At 38.5% G+C, this 21,777-nt stretch overlaps 1 protein-coding gene across 3 annotated transcripts in view; it reads left to right on the top strand.

Moving 5' to 3' along the window:
• The window catches only part of ARID4B (AT-rich interaction domain 4B), a 96,053-nt gene that overhangs the window by 12,017 nt on the left and 62,259 nt on the right, over positions 1-21,777 (top strand). For all 3 annotated transcript variants that reach the window (XM_075706781.1, XM_075706779.1, XM_075706780.1), the window contains exon 3: positions 19,479-19,589. In XM_075706781.1, coding sequence (XP_075562896.1) covers positions 19,479-19,589 — 111 coding nt within the window. The remainder of the gene's footprint in view (positions 1-19,478; positions 19,590-21,777) is intronic.

Raw genomic sequence — 21,777 nt, 5'->3', positions numbered from 1 at the left:
AGATTAGGTTTATTCTTCAAGCTGTGTACTTCAGAATTTCTCCTCAGTTATCTTCTTAGGCTTAGGGAAAAAGTACTGATCATAAAAATATAATTAATTAGAATTTCATATGTAGTTGACACTGTAACCTGTTGATTTGACAGAGACACTGATATTTTATTGATAGGTATTGTGAGAATGCTGCATTGTCTTGGGTACCAAAGACCTCTTGGGATGCCTCTTGTTGAACTTTTGAGAACAGAATGGGGTTTCACATGTAAAGTAACAATAGCATTGGTGATGTACAGAAGACTATCAAGTAAAACTTGGATAGACTTTTTCTCTTTCAGTTTAGTAATCCCAAATGTTACTTTTTGAAGAGAGGCTAAAAAAATGAAGGTTTTAGAATAAGAGGCTTAAACACTTTTAAGAAAAAAAATGGGCTTTACAGAATAGCTTCAGCATGCTTGAAAGCAGTAGATAGATATCACCTATGCAACTTCAAAAATACTACTCTCTGTGCTTCAATATGTTGAAGAGTTTTGTGGAATCAGAGCAAGGATCTTTCCTTAAATAGCCACTCCCTGGAAATGGCTGCCATTAGTCACAGGCTAAGCCAGCTGGAGATGTTTTGGAAACAGGTGCAGCAATGAGTAGCCAAAGAAACTGAAGCATTCTGGGTAGTTAAATTGGATAAAAGGTATGTAACAAGTAGTTTAGGTCCTTTAATTCCTTAACTTTTGAAAGGTAACCTAGCTGAATACTAGCTGCTTGTATATTCTTCTTATTCCCTATGGCACTACAGTGGCCCTTCTACTTTCCATATAGCACACATCTAAAGTATGTTAAAATTCTTCAAATTACGCAGCACTAGACAAATCTCTTCTTAAACTCACTTTCAACTGGTTATTTCTCTTTAATATCTGTTGTTACTTTTAAAGCTTGCATTCTTGGTTTGCTATGGGTATTTTCTGATGGAAAATTCTTGAAAGGGTTTTCAAATAGTAGAACTTAATTGAACAGAAAAAACTTTCATCTCTGCTCTGGATAACTGCCATATTGATATATTTAGCTTTTTCCCCCAAACCTTCTTTCACAAACCTAAACCTTAAATACTGAACTCTTAGATTTAGGTAGAGAAGAAATCTGGAAGATGAATGCTGTTGTGGAGAGGGGTAAAAAAGTGAAATGATCAATCTTCTTGTAATACCCTTGCTACTCACCATGCGGGAATATTTGGTCAGTAGTATTGTCAGAAAATGTGTTGAGATCGGAGAGGAGTTTGTATGTGTGCTTATATTTGTTAGATTTCTACAAGTTACGAATTGTGTTCGTACAAGTTAGGAAACTTGTAAAACTAGTTAGTGGAAGAATATTCTTAAAGGAACACTGTAGTTTTTATGAGGAAAAAACCCAAAAAATAAAACCTATGGACTTAAGATTTCAGTCTTTTTTTTTTTTTTTTAAAAAACCCATGTAAAATTGTACCGAGTTATGTATATCTTCCTTCAGAAGACGTAGTCCTGGCATTTCTTTCTATTAATTTGGGGCAAGTGGGATATGCAGGTAAGTTGTCGACTTTTCACAACTTGAGGGCTGGGGGGAGGAGCTACAATTTACTTAGCAGTTTGAGGAACTGTCCGTCTGAAAGAAAAGCGCACTGTGAAAAACAATGGTCTGTATTTTTCTGGCAGAAGATTACATTAGTGAAAGCAAAGTTAATTCAATGGAATATTCTGCCACAGCAAGGCTCTTTAAATTTAACATCACCCATGGTAGCTCAACCAGAAGTTGCTTTGAGGTATGGGTTGCCTTGTGCTGTGATTTAGGAAAGCAGCACTGTGTTTTTGTTGGGATAACTTCAGGTTCACTTACTTGGTGCTTCTCTTGGTAAGTTTACAGCACAATGTTGTGCGGAGATACCTGTGCCAATATAGAAGTAGTCCGCTTGTCAGAGTACAAAGCTCAGCATGAGTTATAATTTACCGTAGATTTTTCAGGTAAATTACTCACTGTACTAATTTCTGTGCTGCCCTAGCTATCCAGTGTCCAGCTTAGTTAAGGCATCTATGTTCTGCAAGGATGTAGATATATGATATGTCAACAGTGGTCCAATAGGTGCTGGTAAAAAAACCACCAGTAGATTTAGCAGAAAACAATAATCGTTCTTTTCCAGGCTCAGATAATTGGTTATGTGGATTATATAGCTACAGTCTTAACTGATCTACTGTCTGCTCTTCTTGACTGGGATCTTTCTGTAGTCTTAATCAACCATTTTATAATAGTGGCAGACTAAACTGAATTTGAATCTGTTTCAGTGCTGCTTGGATGCTTTTGCATAGTGCAAGTACGTGCATAGTCATGCTAATACTTCACTTCTCTTTAACCTTGTTGGTGTCTGACTCCAAAAGCTGTCTTCTGAGTGTCTTTAATGCAGTGGTTTTAAACCAGTGATCTGCAGGTGCTGTGGGTTCTGTAGCCTGCTTCTAAGGAGAACTGAAGATATAATTAAGACAAGCAAGCTTCTTGTTGATAGGTCTGCTCATTATTCAGGGACCTATAGAATTCAGGGACCTCCACTAGAATTTTGGGAGAAAATCAGTACATTAAAAAGTTTGAAAAAACCCTCTAATACACCTGTCCTTTTGTAATTATATTTATTTGCATATATATTCCCTTCTTTGCACACATAATAGTAGTAGGTGCCTTAAATTCCTGTGCTTCCCCCCCCCCCCCCCGCCCCCTCCACTTTTTTTAGTGGGAGAGGAAGCTGAAGAATTATTTGACTAGTTTGAAAGATGTAATGTCTTCCTATAAATACATATCTATATATATATCTATAAAGAAAGATGTTATGTAGATATATATTTGTATTGTAGTTGGACTGTAGTATGCAATTCAAGGATGGTAAGACTCCAGACGTCACAAAAAGATAGCCTCTGCTAGACTAAGCCTAAGGTACTACTGATGTTTTGCATGCATATAGTTACTGTATGCTATTTGTATCTTAACTACTGTAATGTTAAATAATTGTTTATTAGGAAGCAGAATACTCTTCATAGGAAGCTTGGAGAGAAAAAAATCAGTATTTGCTAAGTGTAAAAGGGAAAAAACATAGGAAACATAGGGCAGGACACTGAAAAATAGATCTAGAATGTATCATGCCAAATACATTGCAAAGAGACCAGTATAGGTATAACTGTAAAGCATAATACTTTTAATCTCTGCTTTCCAGAATTTATGCTGCAAAAGTAATAGTGGTCAGGGTGAAATTTATTTACATATACACACCCCCCAACCATGTATGTATGTATTTTTAATATCTAGAAATGATCTTCGGTTCTTTACAAGGTTCAGTTTGTTGGCTAGCTTGCCTTTGAATTTCATTCAAGTTTTATTCTGTTTTATTAGCTGTTTCAAATGCATAATTGTGGCATAGGGAATTCCAGGAAAGCCAAATACAAAGGCTAACTATTTTTATGCTGAAATATTGCACTCTTACTGTATTAGTTGTTTTTTGTCCAAATGAGACGTGTTTTGTTAGCTCTTGTGTAATGTTTTCCCCTGGAGACTAAAGAATAGCACGTTACTAACTAGGAGTAAAAGGCTAGTTCAGACCAGGAGTGAAGATCTGCCAAAATGTTCCAAATAAGGATTCGCTCACACTAAAACCTAAGGAAAAGTCTAGGGATTAGTGTATATCTAGTTGAATTCAAAGATTGTCCAAAACCCAAAACAAATGAAAAATGTTTGAATTTGGCTGGTTTGCAAAATGGGACTCTTAAAAGTTATTGCTGGCACTGAGCTAGAAAGGAAGACTGTTGGTCTGTGTATGCTAAAGCTGCTGAAGCCAGTGGAGAAATCTGAGGACAGTTCTGTGGAGCAAGTCACTGGAAAGCAATGGAGAGCCTGCTTTGACTGTTCTGAAGTGCATCTTCAGGTTCTGTTAACTTGTGTTTGGATCTTAGTGAATCTGAGCCTTACACTTTATCTGAGATTTAAACAACCTGTTTGGAAAATCAGGAGAAAAGCAAAAGGCAAGTTGGTGGAAGAATAGCACTTTTTTTTGTATAGGTAAGGTATGTTTGTGCTATGTGCTTTTAATTTGATACAGTCTGAAATGGGGACTTAGATGACTATATCTCCACCAAGTCTGAATTTTGCAGAAGCAGCTAGATGCCAGAGGTGTAACTGTCTGAAATTACCTTTACAGTGATATTTAGCCTTCCTGTAGTTGATTTTTTTTAATAGCAATGTCAGGCTCTGTGAAGGGGGGAGGAAGTCTGCATAACCCCATTCCTGTAACTGTAGTGTGTCTGTGAGTGTGTGTGCTGTGTCAAACGGTGCTAATGGGCTCCCCAGGTTAAATCCACACAAGACCATGAGACTATTGAAAGAATATGTTTTCTCATATTTTGATCTCTTTGCCATTATAGACGTAACCTGAAACTCCAGGTTTTCTGGGTCCCGTGCGCTCTAGTGTCTGCCATTGCTGTTAAACTTAAATGGAGTTAAGGTTTATCCTTCCCTGTGCAAAGCAGTGACTTGTTCTGAGGAATCTTGCTTGTCCAGCTGTATGGTTCTGGAGAGTTCTCTTGTTCTACTGTAGATCTCTGCTCCTTGAAGGTCTTTTAAAGATTGTCTCAACACTGGGTCATCTTCTTGGTACAAGTTCTCTGTAGTCCAGTCATTAAATGTCACGCTTTCTGGAATGTCAAACCAAACATATTGGTATTTTTGACGACTGATCCCATTTATAAATTGAATTAAGCCAAGTTTCTGTTTTGTGGGAAATTGTGAAATTTTTTAAATTCATCTTGAAATTAGTTCTCAGTTTAAGAATAGACTTCTTAGTTTACAAAAATGTTAATAAAACCCCTATTTTGTTTGGCTCTGTAATATAGTGGTAATGGTGCTTTGCTAGTTTCCTATAAAAATCAACACTCGGTCTATTCCTATAGAGTGCTCAGTTGAATCAATATTTTTTCATCTGAAAAAAGTTTCACTGGAGAAACTAATACCTGCTTTGTTTGCAAATAGTGTGCAGTGGGTATAAAACTTAACAGAAACTGGTTTTTTTGAGTGCTATCCAAGTAGATTAGACTTTGAATACAAACTTGCATTTGACCTTGCATATACTCCAGTACTGAAGTGCTTTCAGTCAGTTTAAATCCACTTCAGGAATTTAGTGGAGATGTTGGACTGAAAGCTGTTTGTTAGACACTCAGATCTCCGACTCGCATTCAGGGATGAAACCCAGTTTAAAGGATCATTTGAAGAACAGATAGTTAGCTTGATTATCTAGTTATTTAAAAAAAAAAAAAAATCAAGTAGCATGGTAAATGTCATCTTCCTCATCTAGCTAGGGGCTTCATACATTTGATTTTCAGAATTTTGAAAAAAAGAAGACAGAAATCTAGAGTGTGCAATGAAAAGGTAAATACAGAAAATGCTGTCACATACACACATGAAATGGTAGGGAAGAGAAGAGGAATATTTTCTGGGTTTTGAAATTTCTATAATTTTTGCAAGAACCTTACAAATTGTCCACAATGATTATGGAGTGCTACTTCATCTTATAGTTTGAGGCAGACTGCCAGTTTACCCATTGATTTCTCCTTTTCTGCTTTAACTCTGGTGTTTGATCTTACAGTGAAATGATTCAGCTTACTAAAGTAGAAGAAAACTAGTTTAGAAAAAATAACAGAAACAAATAGCTATTTGTTGAATTGGTGAGTTGGATCACTTAGCCTTTAATCAAAGGTGTACCAGAACTGATGCAAAAGGGAGGATGGACAGGGAGGAGCATCATTCGTGTAGGTTCGAGTTTGGAGGGCCAAGGCCTTCCCCTTTTACACTTGTGAGTTGTTAATTCAACTCACAAAAGAAACATGAAAGAACATACCATCTCTTTAAATGTTGGTGGTGATCCTGTAGCAGCACACCACCCCACACACCCTCCTGCCCAGTCTCAGATGTGAAGAGCTACTGTTGGCAGTAGGTAGTGTCTGTCACCAACTTTGACTGTTTAAACCCATTTTATTTGATTTATTTTTGATGGCTAGCTTTTTTTTTGTTCTCTGCAGGTAGACAGAAATCTTAGAATATTTATCCTAGCATTTGTGGTTTTATTCTTAAAGAACTGAATTGGTTCAACGCTTTTTACTATGCTGGTTTTCTAACATTGCATAATGATCAAAACTGCATCTTGATGATCATTCAAAGTTACCAGGAAAAAAACAAGTAAATGAATGTGACTTGTGTTCAGAACAGTTCTGTTGGAATAGATTTATAGCATTAAGAAGCCATATACTTACTTTTGTACCAGTTAGGTCTTAAAGCACTCAAGTTTTTAGAAGTTTCCTGTTAGTTCTGTAGCATTCAGGGCTGTTGTGATGCTTTGCTTCCTGCTATTTATTTTGTGAGCTTACACAGTTCTACACAAGACAAATTCATATTTTGATTCTTATACAGGTAGCTGTGTATTTTGGATTGTGAATACAGAAGAAACTGTATTCTCACTTAATTTCTCACTTAAAATCAGATTCATTTTTCTTTAAATAGCCCCCATTTTTCTTCTTCCCCTCTCGAATTTAACTAAAGGGCCTATTCCATCTGTTCCTTCTAACAGATAAAGCATTATGAATATTGCCATTTCAGAAATCTAATATGCAACTGTATTAACTACAAGCTATGTTACCAGGTTTTTTTGTAAGTACCAAGAAAAATGCATTATGAAATTCTAATCCATTATAATGGGATGCCTTTGAGGCTAAAAAAACCACAGCTGTAATAGCCACAAGATTGCAGGATTTCAGAGCAATGAATATGAGGACAAGGCAGCCAGCCTTGGCCTAGATAATTTGTTGAGAGAAAGTGGGGACTGACTGCAACAATTGAGCTTTTAAAACTAGAGAAGTGAACAGATTGTTGCTGAGTGGAATTGTGTACAGTGTATTTTTAAAATTAGTATTATGATAAGTAAGTTGAGCTCTAACCATGTGCATACTTCCTGTCTGTCTGAGACATCGCGCAAGTGCCTGGGGGTGGAAGAATGAGTTTTGACACACATCAGCACATATCAGAAGTGGTAAAGCTGGTATTTCTTTTGCTGAAAACGGATAGAGTGGTTTTCCTGATCACTTCGATTGGCTATTTAGTACATGGGGTAATTCACAGAATCTTGAAAAGCACAGATAACTCTTCAGAAGTCTTTCCTGTTCTGTAGCTGCCTTTATCACAATATTTTGTTTTAACTGTGGGAGTTCCTTTGTTGATTCTGAATTTGAGTGTGTACCTGTAGCCAGATCAGGCTACAGGTAGAACTGCTGCTTTGAACTTTGATCATTCCTTTAATGTGTATTTAGTAAGACTGTTGATTTAAAATCGCGAAGAGATGGAATAATTACTTCAACCCTTATGATCTCTTGAAGTAACTAGTTACACAGAAAATTAACATCCTTTTTTTTTTTTTTTTTAAACTTAAAAGCTCTGTTCATCCTGAAGCCATGGGATTTTTTAATGCCCTAGACTGCAAGATTAAAGAACCTTGCAATATTGCTTCTTTCCTACGCAATGAAAGAGCACTTTGGTCTGACACCATAGGCCAAATCCGGTGAAGGACTGTAGCTAGCTAACCTGCAGGTGTTCGTGATACTTCTCAGTATGAGTGATGGCACTGCAGAAGTCTCCTTTGTATTATGAACATGCAGGCATGTGGCACTGGATGCTCTGTCTGCTGGGCAGAAAGAGAATTAGTCAGGTAAGAGTGCTTTATAAAGTAGGGAGGAATCTGTTGGATGGTTAGGACAGGACCTGTCTGCAAGTACCTGTGACTCGTTCAGGCATCCCATTTCCTTTAAGGTGGTTTGTGTCACAGATCTGCAGTAGTCCAGACCCTCTGGAGGAGTGACATGGGTGCTTTATTCAATAAGGCAAGATTCCCAGGACATAGAATCGAGAACTTTGCACTAGCTGCCTTTTAATCTAAGGTTTTAGTGTTTGGGATTGAAGTCAGCCAACAGGCTAAGATGGGGAGCCATCAGCAGTCAGCACACTTGCTAGAGTTCCATGGTATGGTATGTGCCACATTAGCAGTGCGCTGCTATTGAAAATGGAACATGCTACATACTATTTCTCCCTCCCCTGGGAGGCAGTTCTTGGGAAAAATAGTCAAAAAATAAATGGAACATGAGGCAATGTCATAGTCGTGCCAAAAAGGCAAATGTCATGCTGGATTGTTAAAGTATTATTTGAAAATTGTGTGAAATAATCTGTTTGCTTCTCTTGCAATCAATTAGGCCATACCTGTGTCCATTTTTGGGCACCAACTTGAAGAAATACGTGAGGTAACTAAATCAAACTTCAGAGGAAAGCAATTAGAAATACAAGGTGTCTTAAAAATAGGGCCTGTAGGTAAAATTTACACAGTAACTTGTTTAGGTTTTTTTCTTTTTTTTTTTTTTTTTTCTTTTAGAGGTGAGATTACTCTAAGGAGTTGTATCTCTTGAAAGCTGCAAAGCAGAAGCACACTGGTCTCCATGTGCAGTATTGATAAGACAAGAAATAAAAGCAGCGAGGAATATTTGGATGAGGTATTATGGAAAACACTGTAAGCACTGGAATATGTTGCATGCAGGGAGTGTGGAATATTCACTCCTGAATTTAAGAATAGATACAACAGACATCTGTTATACAGCTGAATAATACAGCTAAAATGATCCTACCGAGAGGAATGGCCTTGATAACCTCTTATGTGTAATTAAGTTTTTGTTTGTTTTTTCCCAGGAATCTCATCCATCCTAATTGAATCTTCGATAAAGTGGTTAGATTAAGTTATTTCAGTCTCTTTGTAGGTATTTTCTAAACTCATTTTCATAGTTCTTTCTGAATGTCTTGTCCCTGGCCAGCAGTTTTACACAGAACGACTAGGCAGCAGTTGAGGCAGACTTAAAAATCCTCTCTCCTGTCTAAAATTTCTTGTAATGCTGTATGGCTTTAGCCATTTTATACTACCACGCTTTCAGACTCTTGTGTACAGTTGTCTATCTGCTACAAGCGCATTTTGTCTTTAGAACCACAGTGCATACGTTCTTAGTTCCTGAATGCTTGGATTTTGCACAGCTTTGATGTGTAGATTGGTTGTCACCTCTTTGGGAGGGATTGACTCTTAATAAGAAAAACACTGTATTTTCACTTTATTTCATATTTACATTTGTTTCATATTGGTTGACAGTTGCAAGTAGCTTGGATGTTACTTTTGGTACTCCCCCATTGTTCTCCTAGTTAGCAACAGTGGCAAAAACCAAATCCAGAGGCTACACGTGATATTTTTTCTTTACCAGAGTAATTATGTAATTTAACGTGTTATTCTGTTATATTTTCAATGTGATATTAAAAAAAGTCCTTTATATTAAATCACAGATCAGCTACAGTCATGTTTTCATACAAATATACAAAATAACATCTTAAAATAAATGCTTAGAATTTCAGAATATAGTTTTATCAATACATATTTAAACTTTATATGACTAAGAAAGTCATAGCTGTAGTTAGTGAATTGACTTGGGTCAACAGTTGAGAAATCTCATTCTGCTGGAGGATTTTGAATTAGTACATCATTCAGCATTCCCCTTCTGTTCTAATCTAGGAATAAAAATAAATCCTCCCCCCTTTTCCTTCCTAATAATTAGTTTAGAAAGTGTTGTACTAAGTATGGAAGTAAACCAAGGCAAGAAATTTTCATTTGTATTTGCAGAAAAGGCAGTCATAGTTTGTGGTTTGTTTTGTGGGTGGGTGGTTTTTTTTTTAAGGTTCAGTTTTTCAACTTGGTATGAATTTGCTTCTGAAGTTTTACACAGTAGAAAATAGTTTTATAAACGGGTGATAATAAACAGAAGCTTAATATGCTACAGTTTCAGTGAAAAACCCCAACATTCTTAGATAATGATCTGATTTTAATTTCTATTCACCATTCCTATTCTTGCTGTCGGTTTTAATATCTAAAAATATTGTTATCTTTTTCTGTCAACCAAAATAACACTATTTTTATGAATTATCTAGAATAGATTTGCTGTAGAATACAAACAATTCCTTTCACATATATAGGTTTCCCTGTTCTGTATACTGTTATACTGAGGTTTTTTTAGAACTAACTTATTAAAAAGAAAACAACCATTAAATTATCTTTGACTGGAACTAGAAATACTGCCAAAAAATATCAAATTGTTTTAAAAACAGTGGGTTTTTTCTCTTGAGATTTCATTCACTGTTGATTTTTCAGACTTCGCATAGTCCTCTATTAGTCACTTCATTATTTTGCTCAGGAACAGCCTGGACTGGTTTGTTTGATTAAACTATCAAATAATCTTTGTTCCAATCCATTTGGAACACAAACATATCATTATCATGTCATTCTTTTCAGTGCTTTGAAACATCCCAAGTTTTTCGTAGCATAAGCAGCATCTCTAGACAGAATTGTGGCACATTTTGAAAACAGAGGCAAGTTATCCAGACCTAATAATTTAAATAATGCTCCTAAGCATTATCTAAAGCTTTAGATGGAAAAAGAGTGTTTGTCAAGGTGAAGATTTAATCTAACTTATTTTCAAGTGAAAAACAGGTATTGACATCCTTTTTACTAAATTTTATCCTCTAATAACAAAACACATTATTGATTGCTTCCTTTTTTTTGACTTAAAAGTTCTTCATACTTGAATGCATTTTGGTTCTTGCACTAAACACACAAAATCTGAAAGAAGTCTTTCAAATATCTGTGACTAAAAGAGAAGTCTTCATTGAGAAGCTCCTTATTGCAAGTTAATTATTACTTTTTTATCTGTACATATGTAGAAACTTAATGTTCAGACTTCACTTGGAACATACAAAAAAGTCTGACCAAAATTAATGAAGCTGCACCATTTGCAGTACTAAACTATAATGCTAACTAGCTTGAATATTTGGTTAAACCTTACAGAAAAAATGCAATCTGGTAGCTATGGCAATGATTGACTTAAAAAAGATTTTATATTCAGGGGGATAAACAGTGGGAGCAGGCATTCAAAATACCTTTCCTTCATGTGGTCTTTCAGCAATACAGAAGAAGAAAAAGAGGCCTATGGAAGGAATTGTAAAGAATTGGCATTATTTTTAGAGAGACTGATCAGCAGTTCTGGAGTGTTTGATTAAATAAAACATTTTATAGAGTGATATGCTATGCTGATAGAAAGAATACAGATTTCCATTCTTAGGTCTCAAAGTACTAGAGAAACATCAAATGCCTACTCGCCTTTGAGTAAGATATGCATTAGCCCCATTCTGCAGACTTGAAAGTTGGTACATGCCTGCTGGGTTGCATCGTAGTGCAGGAAGTGATCAAATTAGGAACAGAATCAGAATTCAGTGGGTTTTATTCAGTGTGGTAGGGAAAAAAACAACCTAAATACTGTATTTTTTTTTAAGCAGTCACCTCTCTGGATTTGCTGTTTTGAATAGGAAATGAGGAAATTACAGTGTGAATGTTTGGAAATGACACTACTCAGTAAGTTTTTGGTTGGAGAATCAAGTTGCTCTTTGACAACGATTAGGATAGACTGACTTTTAAATACTTTTCTTTGAAATCTTTCTCATTTTCTGAGTGAAGTAGAGTTAAAATATTTTTATAATTCTGTATCCATCAACCTACTGTAGTTCCAAAACCAAAAACTAAAAAAAAGCAATGGGATTACTAGTTCCATACAAATTCAACTTTACACAGATAAGTAAAAATAATGAAAATCCATTTTGCATTTAAAACAGATACATTAAATAATACCTGTGGTTACTGAATTGAACCTCTTGTTCTGGGTCATTTGGTCCTTCATGGTCTTAGAACCTGTAAATCATTTCCACATAGCTCATTTTTATTCAGAGAGGAAAATCAGCTTCTGCACCTCTTCAAATCTTTAAGAACTTTAAGCTAAGCATTGAACTGATCTAACTGAATAATTTGAAATAAAGAAAATACCCCCTTTGCACCTGTAGAGAACGCTAAAGCTGTCAGAAGTTGATTTAGTACTTCCAGACATCTGCCCACTAGGTTCTGGTAACTTCCAGCTGGCATGGTGGCGGGCGGGGGGGTGATGACATGTGTTTTTGCCACAATTATATACTGTATAATATTTGCTTACAAGACTGGTGTTACTTGAAACTTCCTGTAGACTTTCAATTGAAACAGGTTTCATTCCCCCTCTTTTTGATTTAGAAATGTTCTGTTTGATCATGATGTTCCTACCATAATTTTGATTTGTGAGCAAAATGTTGATAACATTGAACCCTTTTCCTTTAGAAATTTCAAAATTCGTTTTGCCTTTCTCTGAAATGTACACAGTAACAAAACAAAAAAAATCAAGCCAAAATCAGATTTTCAGCCAGAAGAAAATTTGCCCAAAGCGCACACTGACTCTTGGGCTTTCATGTAATACCCTTTTCATATGAAAAACATCACTGCCCTTCATTCTATGTTGTAGTTTGCAAGTTTCCAGAAAAATTCCTCCTGTTTCCCTATTGCAGTGTTCTTGTTTCTGGGAGGTGGAAGATGGGCCAATGGATTTACTTTTTTCAAGGAGTTTTTTTACGTTCTGGGCTTCAGTCTTTGTTTCAGAAATTGCATTTGTGTCTCAGGAGTTATGTGCCTCAGTAACATAAGGTTTGTAGAAAGGTTTTAGAGGCTTCTCATCTTTGTCGCTCTGAAAATACATGAGGAGTGTATTTGAAATCAACTATATTATCTGCCAACTTGAGTATATTAAATGTGCTACGGTAGTAGTTTTTTTTCCTGAAGATGTCTGCTATTACAGTAAAGTTGAGTGTCCTAACCACAGCAGGCTGAGCTGCAAGCAAAATCTTGCACTCTTACACTCAGTAATTTTGTTTATCCAGAGATTGATTCTGCAGTGTGTGGGCAGATCTCTGCTATTGGGTGGAACTTACTGCAGTTTGAAAAGATTTAAGGTAATAATCTTTATTTTAAAGTTAAATATCTTAGTAATTGGGGAGAAAGCTTTTTAATGATTTTTTTTGTGGGGTTTTTCACCTGTTTTCATGAAAACAGTTCAGAACTTGTCTAGGAGATGCTGGATTTACCATTGTTTTCCAAAAAATGCTATTTTTGAAAATTGGGTCTTTTCAAGCTTTCATTGCCCCAGAAGCTGATTCTGCAGGATAGAATGGGAGTTTAAGTTACCACTAATTTGTGGGATTGAGGATGACTGTAATTGGAATAGTCAAGTACGGATGTGATGGTTCTGCTCGCAAACTGGGTGCTTCCGTCTCAGATTATGGAAGATGTGCAAACCATGAGAAAACACTTCCTTTGGAAAGATAACTTCAAAATACCGTCAATGGTAGAAAAAAGTTTTGCCACTGTTCCTCTTGCTTAATACGGATGACAAAAAAATTAGATGTTGAGCCTTATGATGTTTCTTTTTTAAACTCAAGAATTAATTTGGATGCCGGGGGCGGGGGGGGGGGGGCGCTTGAATCTTTAACAAGCTTTTTCTGAACCTTGGTTATTGAAAAGAAACAGGTGTTAAATTTCCATTTAAAAACTAAAACCAGTGCTTTTCAGTAGTTGTGGGATTGCTGGGGTTTTTTGGCTTCTTGAAAATGTTTCTCTAGTTTCTTGACTCAAGAGTCTTGTAGAGTAGGTAGACGCTGAATTTCCAATGTTTAATACACGCTGAAATCCTGGTTTGTCAAACTTTGTATGTAGGAAAGACAAAGGGAAGGTACAGACCCAGTTTTCTCTTTGCAAATGTGAAAGTAGTCCTGCAGGCTTTCCTACTAAGCATGTCTGCTGTGTTTCTAGATTGAATGCTTAATCTTGTTTTCTTGTGGTTTACTTCGAACATCCTGTGTGTGGTGCAGAGGAATACAGATTAGGAGATAGAAATAATATATTCACACACACCATATTAGATGTGCTTATAGGCAAAGGACAAGGTAAAGCAATTTTATCAGCTGCTGTACGTCACAGAAGACTTTAAGAAGGAATTTGAATGGAGTATTGCAGCAGAGTTGAAAGAGGAGGTGTGGGGATGAGTTCATCCCATGTAGATGGAAAAATATCTAAATGTCTAGAAAAACTGGCCTCTTTAACAGCCTTAAAAGGTCTGTAAAAGCACGATGCTACCATTTTAGATTGCAGTGTTAAAATGTTTATTCCAAAGTGCTCTGGAGGGGTCTGTGTGTTTCCTCCCTCACGCTTGGTCTCGGAAGAGCAGAACTATTAATACTGATGTAAATGTCCAAATCCAGAAGACGTGCAGGTTGTTTTATGATGTGGGCATCTAGCCATTTATCAGTTCTTCCAAGTATAATCAGCTTGAAGGCTGGAGCGGAACCCTTCCAGCAGCCCGCCTTGCCTGCCAAAGAAAATTCAGCCACTGAATTGGTGGAAATTGCTGACTGGTCACCTAGAGACTGCTCCTTATTTAAGTGGGAAACCAGCTTTACAGCTGCGGCAGCCTGTGCTGCATATAGAAAATCCTGTCCGCACACAGCAGTTGTGAATTGAGATGGCAAAGCAGCTATTCATCCTCTTTCCATTAATAAAACAACGTTAAGTAGTAGTAGTAGTAGTAGTAGTAGGGCGGTTGCCCATTACTTTTGATTTCCTAACGAAAAGTGCAAAACCTGTAGGGAGTCCTTTTCTTTTTATCCCCTCTTGCTCACCCCAGAGAATGCCAGGAATTACTGGAGCTGGATTTTGACTGTCGGCTGAGGACATGCATACGCGTTTTAGCACTGTGCCGGCAGAGCCGCCGCCGCAGGACAGTGCGCGGTGCCGCTGGGGGCAGCCGGCAGCGCCCAGCGGGGCAGCCCGGCCCGCGCCTGCCGCGCTTCGCCGTTCCCGCCCGTGCCGGGGCCCGCGCGGCGCCGCTCGGCCTTCCCCGGGCGCGGCGGGCCGAGGCGCGGGGCAGGAAGCGGCCCCGGCCGGCAGCCGGCCCTGCCGCTGCGCGGCGCCCGGTGGCGGCGGGGCACGGCTCCAGCAGCGGCCGCCTCCCCGGGAGCGCTGCCGTGCGGTTTTACCCGGCAATCGCCTTACGGGGACAGGTGGAGTTTAACGGCAAATCCGCGCTTAATCTGCCGGAGCCCCGGGCGCCGTCGGGGAGCGCGGGCGGGCGGCAGCCCTCGGCCCTGGCTCCGGCAGCCAGAAACTTCTGGCAGCTTCCCGGCTCGGGCCCCCCCTCTTAAAGCGGCAGGGCCCGCCGCGGGGCTGGCCGGGGGAGCCCGCACCTGTGCCCTGCGGCTCGGAGGCTGGTGCCCGTCTGCTCCTCTGCCGTCCCCAGTGAGCTAACCAAAAATCACCCGGGCTCGCTTTTCCTCCGGCAGCCTTACCGACTCTAGACCATGGAATCGGCTGTCTGCAGCTCGTCGGGGAGCTGCTCGAACCGCTGGTAACGTTCAGCTTTCAGTAGTCAGTATCCTGCTTCAGCGGATGCTGGGGAAGGTCTCGCCCCAGTCTCCTTCCAAAACAGCCCTTCCGTGCCCCCAGCCTGGCTGCTGCCCCACGCTCCTGCGGGTGCGAGGCCTCAGATGCCGCCCTCCGCCGCTTTCCGTTTGGAGAAGGGTGTCCGTCTCCTGTTGTCACCCAGCAGAGCCTGCTCCCCTTCGGGTAGCCCGGCCTCAGCCATTCATGCAAACAAAACAGTGATCCCTCATGTGAGCTCCTGCTTGGTGGGTGGTTTTCATCAGCATCCTAATTACCAGTCTTCTGCCAATGGTAAAAAAAAAAAGGGGGGGGGACGACAGGGAGAGGGCAAACCTAGAGATTACCATCAGCTTCACTTTTCCCTTTCTTTGACCTGTGTGAACTGAAAAATGTTTCAAGGAAGTACAGAGACATAGAAGGGTTGAGAGAGGCAATCTGGGGTGTATATCAAAGCTGCTCTGAATGATGGCATATGCTGGGCATACTTCTCAGTTTTCCTGTTGAGCAAAAGTTTACTGATTGTTTTATGATACGCTACTGAAAAGATGATTCTTACCTACAGATTGTAAAGTGCAAGAGATTATGTTTAGATATAAAATGTAAATGCAAATTCAGATTCTGTTGTGTTTTAAAATAAAATGAGAGCTGAGACTGCAGCGCAGAGATTTGGAGACAGCAACACATGAGACTAGTAGAGTTGTCTCAAAATGAAGTCTTTAATAATTGTAAGAAGCTCAGAACTTTTTATTGTAGGGTAGTCCAGTGTTGTGTCTTCCCCTTAAAAGACTGCTGCAGTGTTTCGTGTTAAGATAATTTCAATATGCTTGTAATAGCTTTTCCAAGATTACTGAATCGTGTTCTCGTATTTTAGCTGCATTTTAACATACTATTTTTTTTCTGGTAACCTGCACTGAAAAGCAAAGAATAAAACCAAATCCTGCTAAAGCATGTAAAAATTAAATAGGCAAGGATACATTCACTCTGAGTATAAGGATGTCTATGAAATGATGTAAGCAGAAAGCAGAGAAGGGATAACAGAAAGGTAAAAATAGCTGTATACTTATTTTTAGCCTCTAATTTTGGTGAAATTGAATAAAACCTGCTTGAGAACAGGTGACTCAGAGTTGAGGAAAATGACAAAGGCATGGTAAGGATTATTTTACATTAATGCCAGACTTTGATTGTTACTGTTTACTTTTCTAGTTTGCATTCTCTATGATGCATCATATCTTGCTAGTTGTTTTAACTTACCACTTTCAGATGATACTATCAGTCAGAATGAGGGAAGTATTTTGAAAAATCTCAGTTAAGTGATTTGGGAATAAAAGCCCACATAATTTGTTTCAATGGAATAATAAAATTGCAGAAAAATTTCCTATGTGTATCTACTGAAGATTTCACATGGTTATTTTAAAATGTATAATCATTCATTATGGTAATTAAAGAAATGCATTTCATCAGTGTAAATTTTCCTCTTGAAAGCCACTCCAGTACTGTGGTTTTAGTAAACTTACCTACAGTGGTAAGCAAATGGTCCATATGCTTGCTATTTTTTGAAATTGCTTGATTTACGGTGGTAAATATTAACTAATTCCAGTGAAAGGAGTTAGCAATTGTAAAAGTAACTTCAGGAGATTTAGGCTAGGGATTGAAATTAACTTGTGTGGTAGTAAATCGATTCTTACAGAAATCAATTCTTACAGATGTTTGTTCTTCAAATGGATACTCTTTTTGGAAGAAGCTTTTAAAAATAAGCCAGAGTAGGCATAAAGTAATGACTAATATTGGTGATTATACTCTTAATAAGACTTTTAAATCCTCTTTTAAAGTTGGATTGTTGGCTTGCCTGTTCCTCTGCCATAAACTTCCAAACAGCCAAAGACCAGAGCATCAGATCGTCTTTGCTCTCTGTATTGCAGACTTTTTTTTTTTTAATGTTCAGTAGTAGTGAAGGAAAAATGTTCTTTATTTTCTGTAAGTTAAACTTAACATTATGAGTTGGCCTTTGAGATAATTTGTTTGGACGTATAGGGAGGTATAGACTGGTACTGACACAACAAGCTCTTGAGGTGTTTGTTTATAGGAGAATTCTAGCTATGTGCATCTGTGTGGACCCACTTGGGATCTGTCTTGTTAAAGTAATCTCAATATTCCGTGCTTTCTTATAAGTTTGGAAGATCAGAGGGCATAAAAGGCTATCAGCATTCTAGTGCTGAAGAGTTTCTTCATGAAGGAGTGGGGGAGAGCAGTAGGCATGCTCCCCTCTTACAGCTTTACTGACTTTGCAAGTACATCACTGATTTCCCCTGTTCAGATTTATATTGTGTGAAGCAGCTGCTACTTAGTACACTCTACTGAGACTACTAAGCAAAACTGAGTCTATTGTCATCTGAGTCCCTGTTTCAACATACTTCCAAGTGGAGTAAGAAAAAAGCATTGCAGCCTGCCTTGAAGGCAAGTATATTTACACTGTTAGGCAAGGAGGGAATGAATTTCAGAATCCCAACACTCTTAACAGATACCTCCATTAATCTCAGTTGAATTTTATTGTTATGAAGTCTGGAATAGGAACAGATGTGTTTATGGATATACTACCACCAGAGTGGTATATCCTACTATGCATGCAGTCACACACCAGAGAAATAAAGGGAGGGATTCATTAGAGTGTTTAAGTTTCTAATGATCTTAACAAGTGCAGTTTGATAATGGTTTTCTAGTGCTCTGAAATATATTCTGTTACCTGAAAATGAGAGGTAAAAACAACATTAATATGGAGTTAACACTGTAGCATCTCATGTCTCTCAATTTAAAGTTTTGCAAAACTTAAATTTCTGAAAAACCATGCATTGAAGCATTCAGGTACATATTTGCGTGCCTTTACTTCTGACGTATTGGAGCTGGAAACAGCCAGCGGGAATTACCTGATGCTGAGTGCAGGCACCTCAGTATCAAATAGTAGCTCTGAGACCTGTGAAGGAGATTATATTCTCCCCACAGAGAGCCTGGACGTGCCAGAGTTGCCTCTTGTAAGCTGTGTTTGAATCCGTAGGGGTGGAGAAACATGATGTAGCCTTAGACAAGGGCTTAGATCTCTCTTCCCAGCTCTTGTTTGGGGCTGCGTGGAGGCTTGCAGCTCTTGAAAACATATCTCACTCCTGTTTCTTGTCACCCTCTACCTTCTCTCTTCTGACCCACATTCTGTGAAGTGATAGTGAAGTAGTTCAGTTATGCAGAATCTCACTTCTCCCCCCCCCCCCCCCCCCCCCCCCCCAAATTACACTAGGAGAGGTTGTGTGAGGGAAGACGGACCTCCTTTGAAGGAACAGAGCCTTCGTGAGCTCACTCTGCATACTAATTGGACCATGCTCTCCTCCCCCCCCCAAACCACTTACTTTCCTCCTCTTCTATTTCTTGTTTCCTTGTTTGGGTGCCCCCTGTTCCTCTGTTGCTTGTTACAGAACCTTGTCTTTTGTCTGGGCCTTTCACCTTCATTGTCTGTTTATCCTACCATTATTCTCCTACTGTACTCGCTTCTTGGACTGCTCTCCTGGTGAGCGCCCGCCTATATAATTTACTTTATTCAAAAGAGAAAAAGCTAAGTCTCTTCAGAGTTGTTCTACTTACTAATGAAAAACAAACCTTAATTATTTGAGGGAAATAAACACCAGTGTCTTCATAAGACTCATCAGAACTTGAGGCAATTAAAGGAGAAGATAGAACGCTTGGTTAGCCTTCACCATTGCAGCAGAACTGGTCATCTGATGTGTCTTCAGATGGTGCAGAGGTTGGAGGCTTATGTGGTGCTTGTTGTAGACAACTGTGGTGTCAGTTTATTGTATTTATCGTAGTCATTGTATGAGCTTAGTGTTGTGTTCTGGGTTTCTATTGCTGTGATATATGTATGCTGTCAAGTTACGTTTTGTTGGGCTGTTTTGTAATGCTCTGTCCACAAAAGCTAGCGAGACCATGACAGCTATATTGCCAGTGGCCAGTAATTAAAACCCAGTTGTTTTCCTTTCTGTTCTAGGCCATTGATGAGCCTCCCTATCTCACAGTGGGCACCGATGTGAGTGCGAAGTATAGAGGAGCCTTCTGTGAAGCCAAGATCAAGACAGCAAAAAGACTTGTCAAAGTCAAGGTACGTGGTTTTCCTGCAATCACTTTTTTTGGGGGGAAAAAAAGGCAACAATGTTCAAAAGAGCACAACATGAAACTTCTTTATAGTCTCAAGACAGCTAAGACGCTGTCCTTTCCTTGGAGGCTGCCAGTGCGGTCTTTGAAATAACAGCATATTTTTGTTGAGGGGAGGGGTTTCCCCCACACCCATGCAATTAAATACATTCTGTTTCTTTCACTGCTTTGTCATCTGCTTGCATCCAGTATTTGTGGCCTTCAATGCCATAGGCTGACCTTAAAGTAATCGAACAAAATAGGACAAATGTAGGCTTATCTATGGGAGAATGCTATCAGGAAATAGCTAAAACTCCTTAAAATAGGTTTAACATGGTTTCTTTTACTTCAGGAGCACAGGTCACTGCCATTTAGCAGTAGCAACTAGATAATGCTTCAGGAATAAGATGAAACCCTGCTGTCTTCCAACAAAGACTTGGCATATTGAGTCCTACAGAATAGCAAGCAGGGGATCTCACCTAATCTTTATGATGACTAGTTAATGACTGAATGAATCAATATAAGCCACATGCAGCACAAATAAAAATTGTGGAGAGGGAATACAAGAGATACATTTTAACATCCCTTGGAAATTTAAAGTATCGTTTCTAGAAATAGAGAGAACAATGTTTGGGCTTGTTTTTATTGTGTAGTAAGTCTACACTGCAAAATAGCCTTATATTTCTGTTTGGATAATGTTGCCCTAAAAGCCTCTAATCTGGGAGCAGGTACTATTTTTCTGCTCTACCTCTTAACCTCATACAGAACTATAACAGAGCAAGGATCAAAAGCACTTACGAAAAATAAATGAGGTTGTTGCTCTGCAACAGAGTTATAGTGGCAGAATATTTTTCTTATATCTACTGTAAATATAAGTGAAAATGTGTGAATTGTGAGTGGTGATAACCTGTTATAGAAGAGCCTCCATTATAAACTGTCATGCATTGCTTGAATCTGCCCTCATGCTATGGCCAATTTTTTGCCTATAGTATGTATGAGGGAGAGAGCAGGCCGTCTCCAAAAAGCCCTGGTGGGAAGGACTATTGCCACTTACTTGATAATAATGTTAACTATAACGAGATTATGTTAGTCTTAAATCTGACATCTTTAAAAAGCTTTTAAAGCAAATTAGTGGTCTTTTCATTTCATTAGTCGTAACTCTAAACAGCATCAGCTGGTCTATGCTTTACAGCACCATTGAGTTTAAGTGACTAAGTATTGGTATTTAAGCTGTTAAGTATCAGTATTTAAGTATAAGAATTGTGTTGTGCCTAGATCAATGAAATTCTTAACTCCTTTCAGCTCTTCAGAGGGCTTTCAGCCCACCTTCTTAGATGGCCACTTGCACTTAAGGTTGTTTTTCACTGATAAGTATTTTCTTATGGGTTCATTACTTGCAGTTTGGTCACTGCAGTGTTTTGCAGAAATATCTTGAAATGAAATGGGATAGAATGTTTACTGTAATTTGTTTGTGGAGGCTGTGCCTAAAGCCCTGTGGATTCAGGTTTTCAAGTGTGTGTGTCTTCACTGTTACTATACAGCTTAGGGCAGTTAAGCCCCAGTACTGTTGTTGCTTTGTAGAGTAATGTGATTTGGGGTTGAGTTTTTTGTGTGTGTGTGCAGTAACAACATTAGTTTACATTGTCTTTCCCCCACCAGGAATATATGTTCCCTAAACTTAACAGTGACCCCTTGATTTTCTCTAAAAATCTCTTCAGCTCTTCCTGGCACATGCAGACTTTCCCCAGTATTAGCTCTAACCAAGATTCTTACTATCAGGTGTACTTTGTCTGGAATTCTGGTAGTTTATCTACTGCACTTATTTTCCGCTTCCTTAACAGTTTCTTCTGGCCCCAATATATTTTATGCCCTAGTTGCCTAGAACTACTAGGGGAAAAGGAAAGTCAGTTAACTTCATAACACCAATTTTAGTTTGAAGCTTTCGTTTAAGTTTTGTAACTACCTGCTCTGAGAAAGGAGGATGGCAACAAAATTTTTTTCAATATGGAGTATGTCATCTTCAGGCAAGTAAAACACATTTAATTGTGTCTCCTTTTACCTGCTTTCTTCTATTGAAGTCTGCTTCTTAGAATGTTTTGAGAGATACCTTCATAATAACTTTTCCATTAACAGTATAATTTAACACAAGTAGTATG

Source organism: Pelecanus crispus, chromosome 3 (genome assembly GCF_030463565.1).
Source record: "Pelecanus crispus isolate bPelCri1 chromosome 3, bPelCri1.pri, whole genome shotgun sequence".
Classification (NCBI taxonomy): Eukaryota; Metazoa; Chordata; class Aves; order Pelecaniformes; family Pelecanidae; genus Pelecanus; species Pelecanus crispus.
Note: the sequence above shows the minus strand (reverse complement) of the source record. Positions and strands in the feature narration are given on the sequence as shown.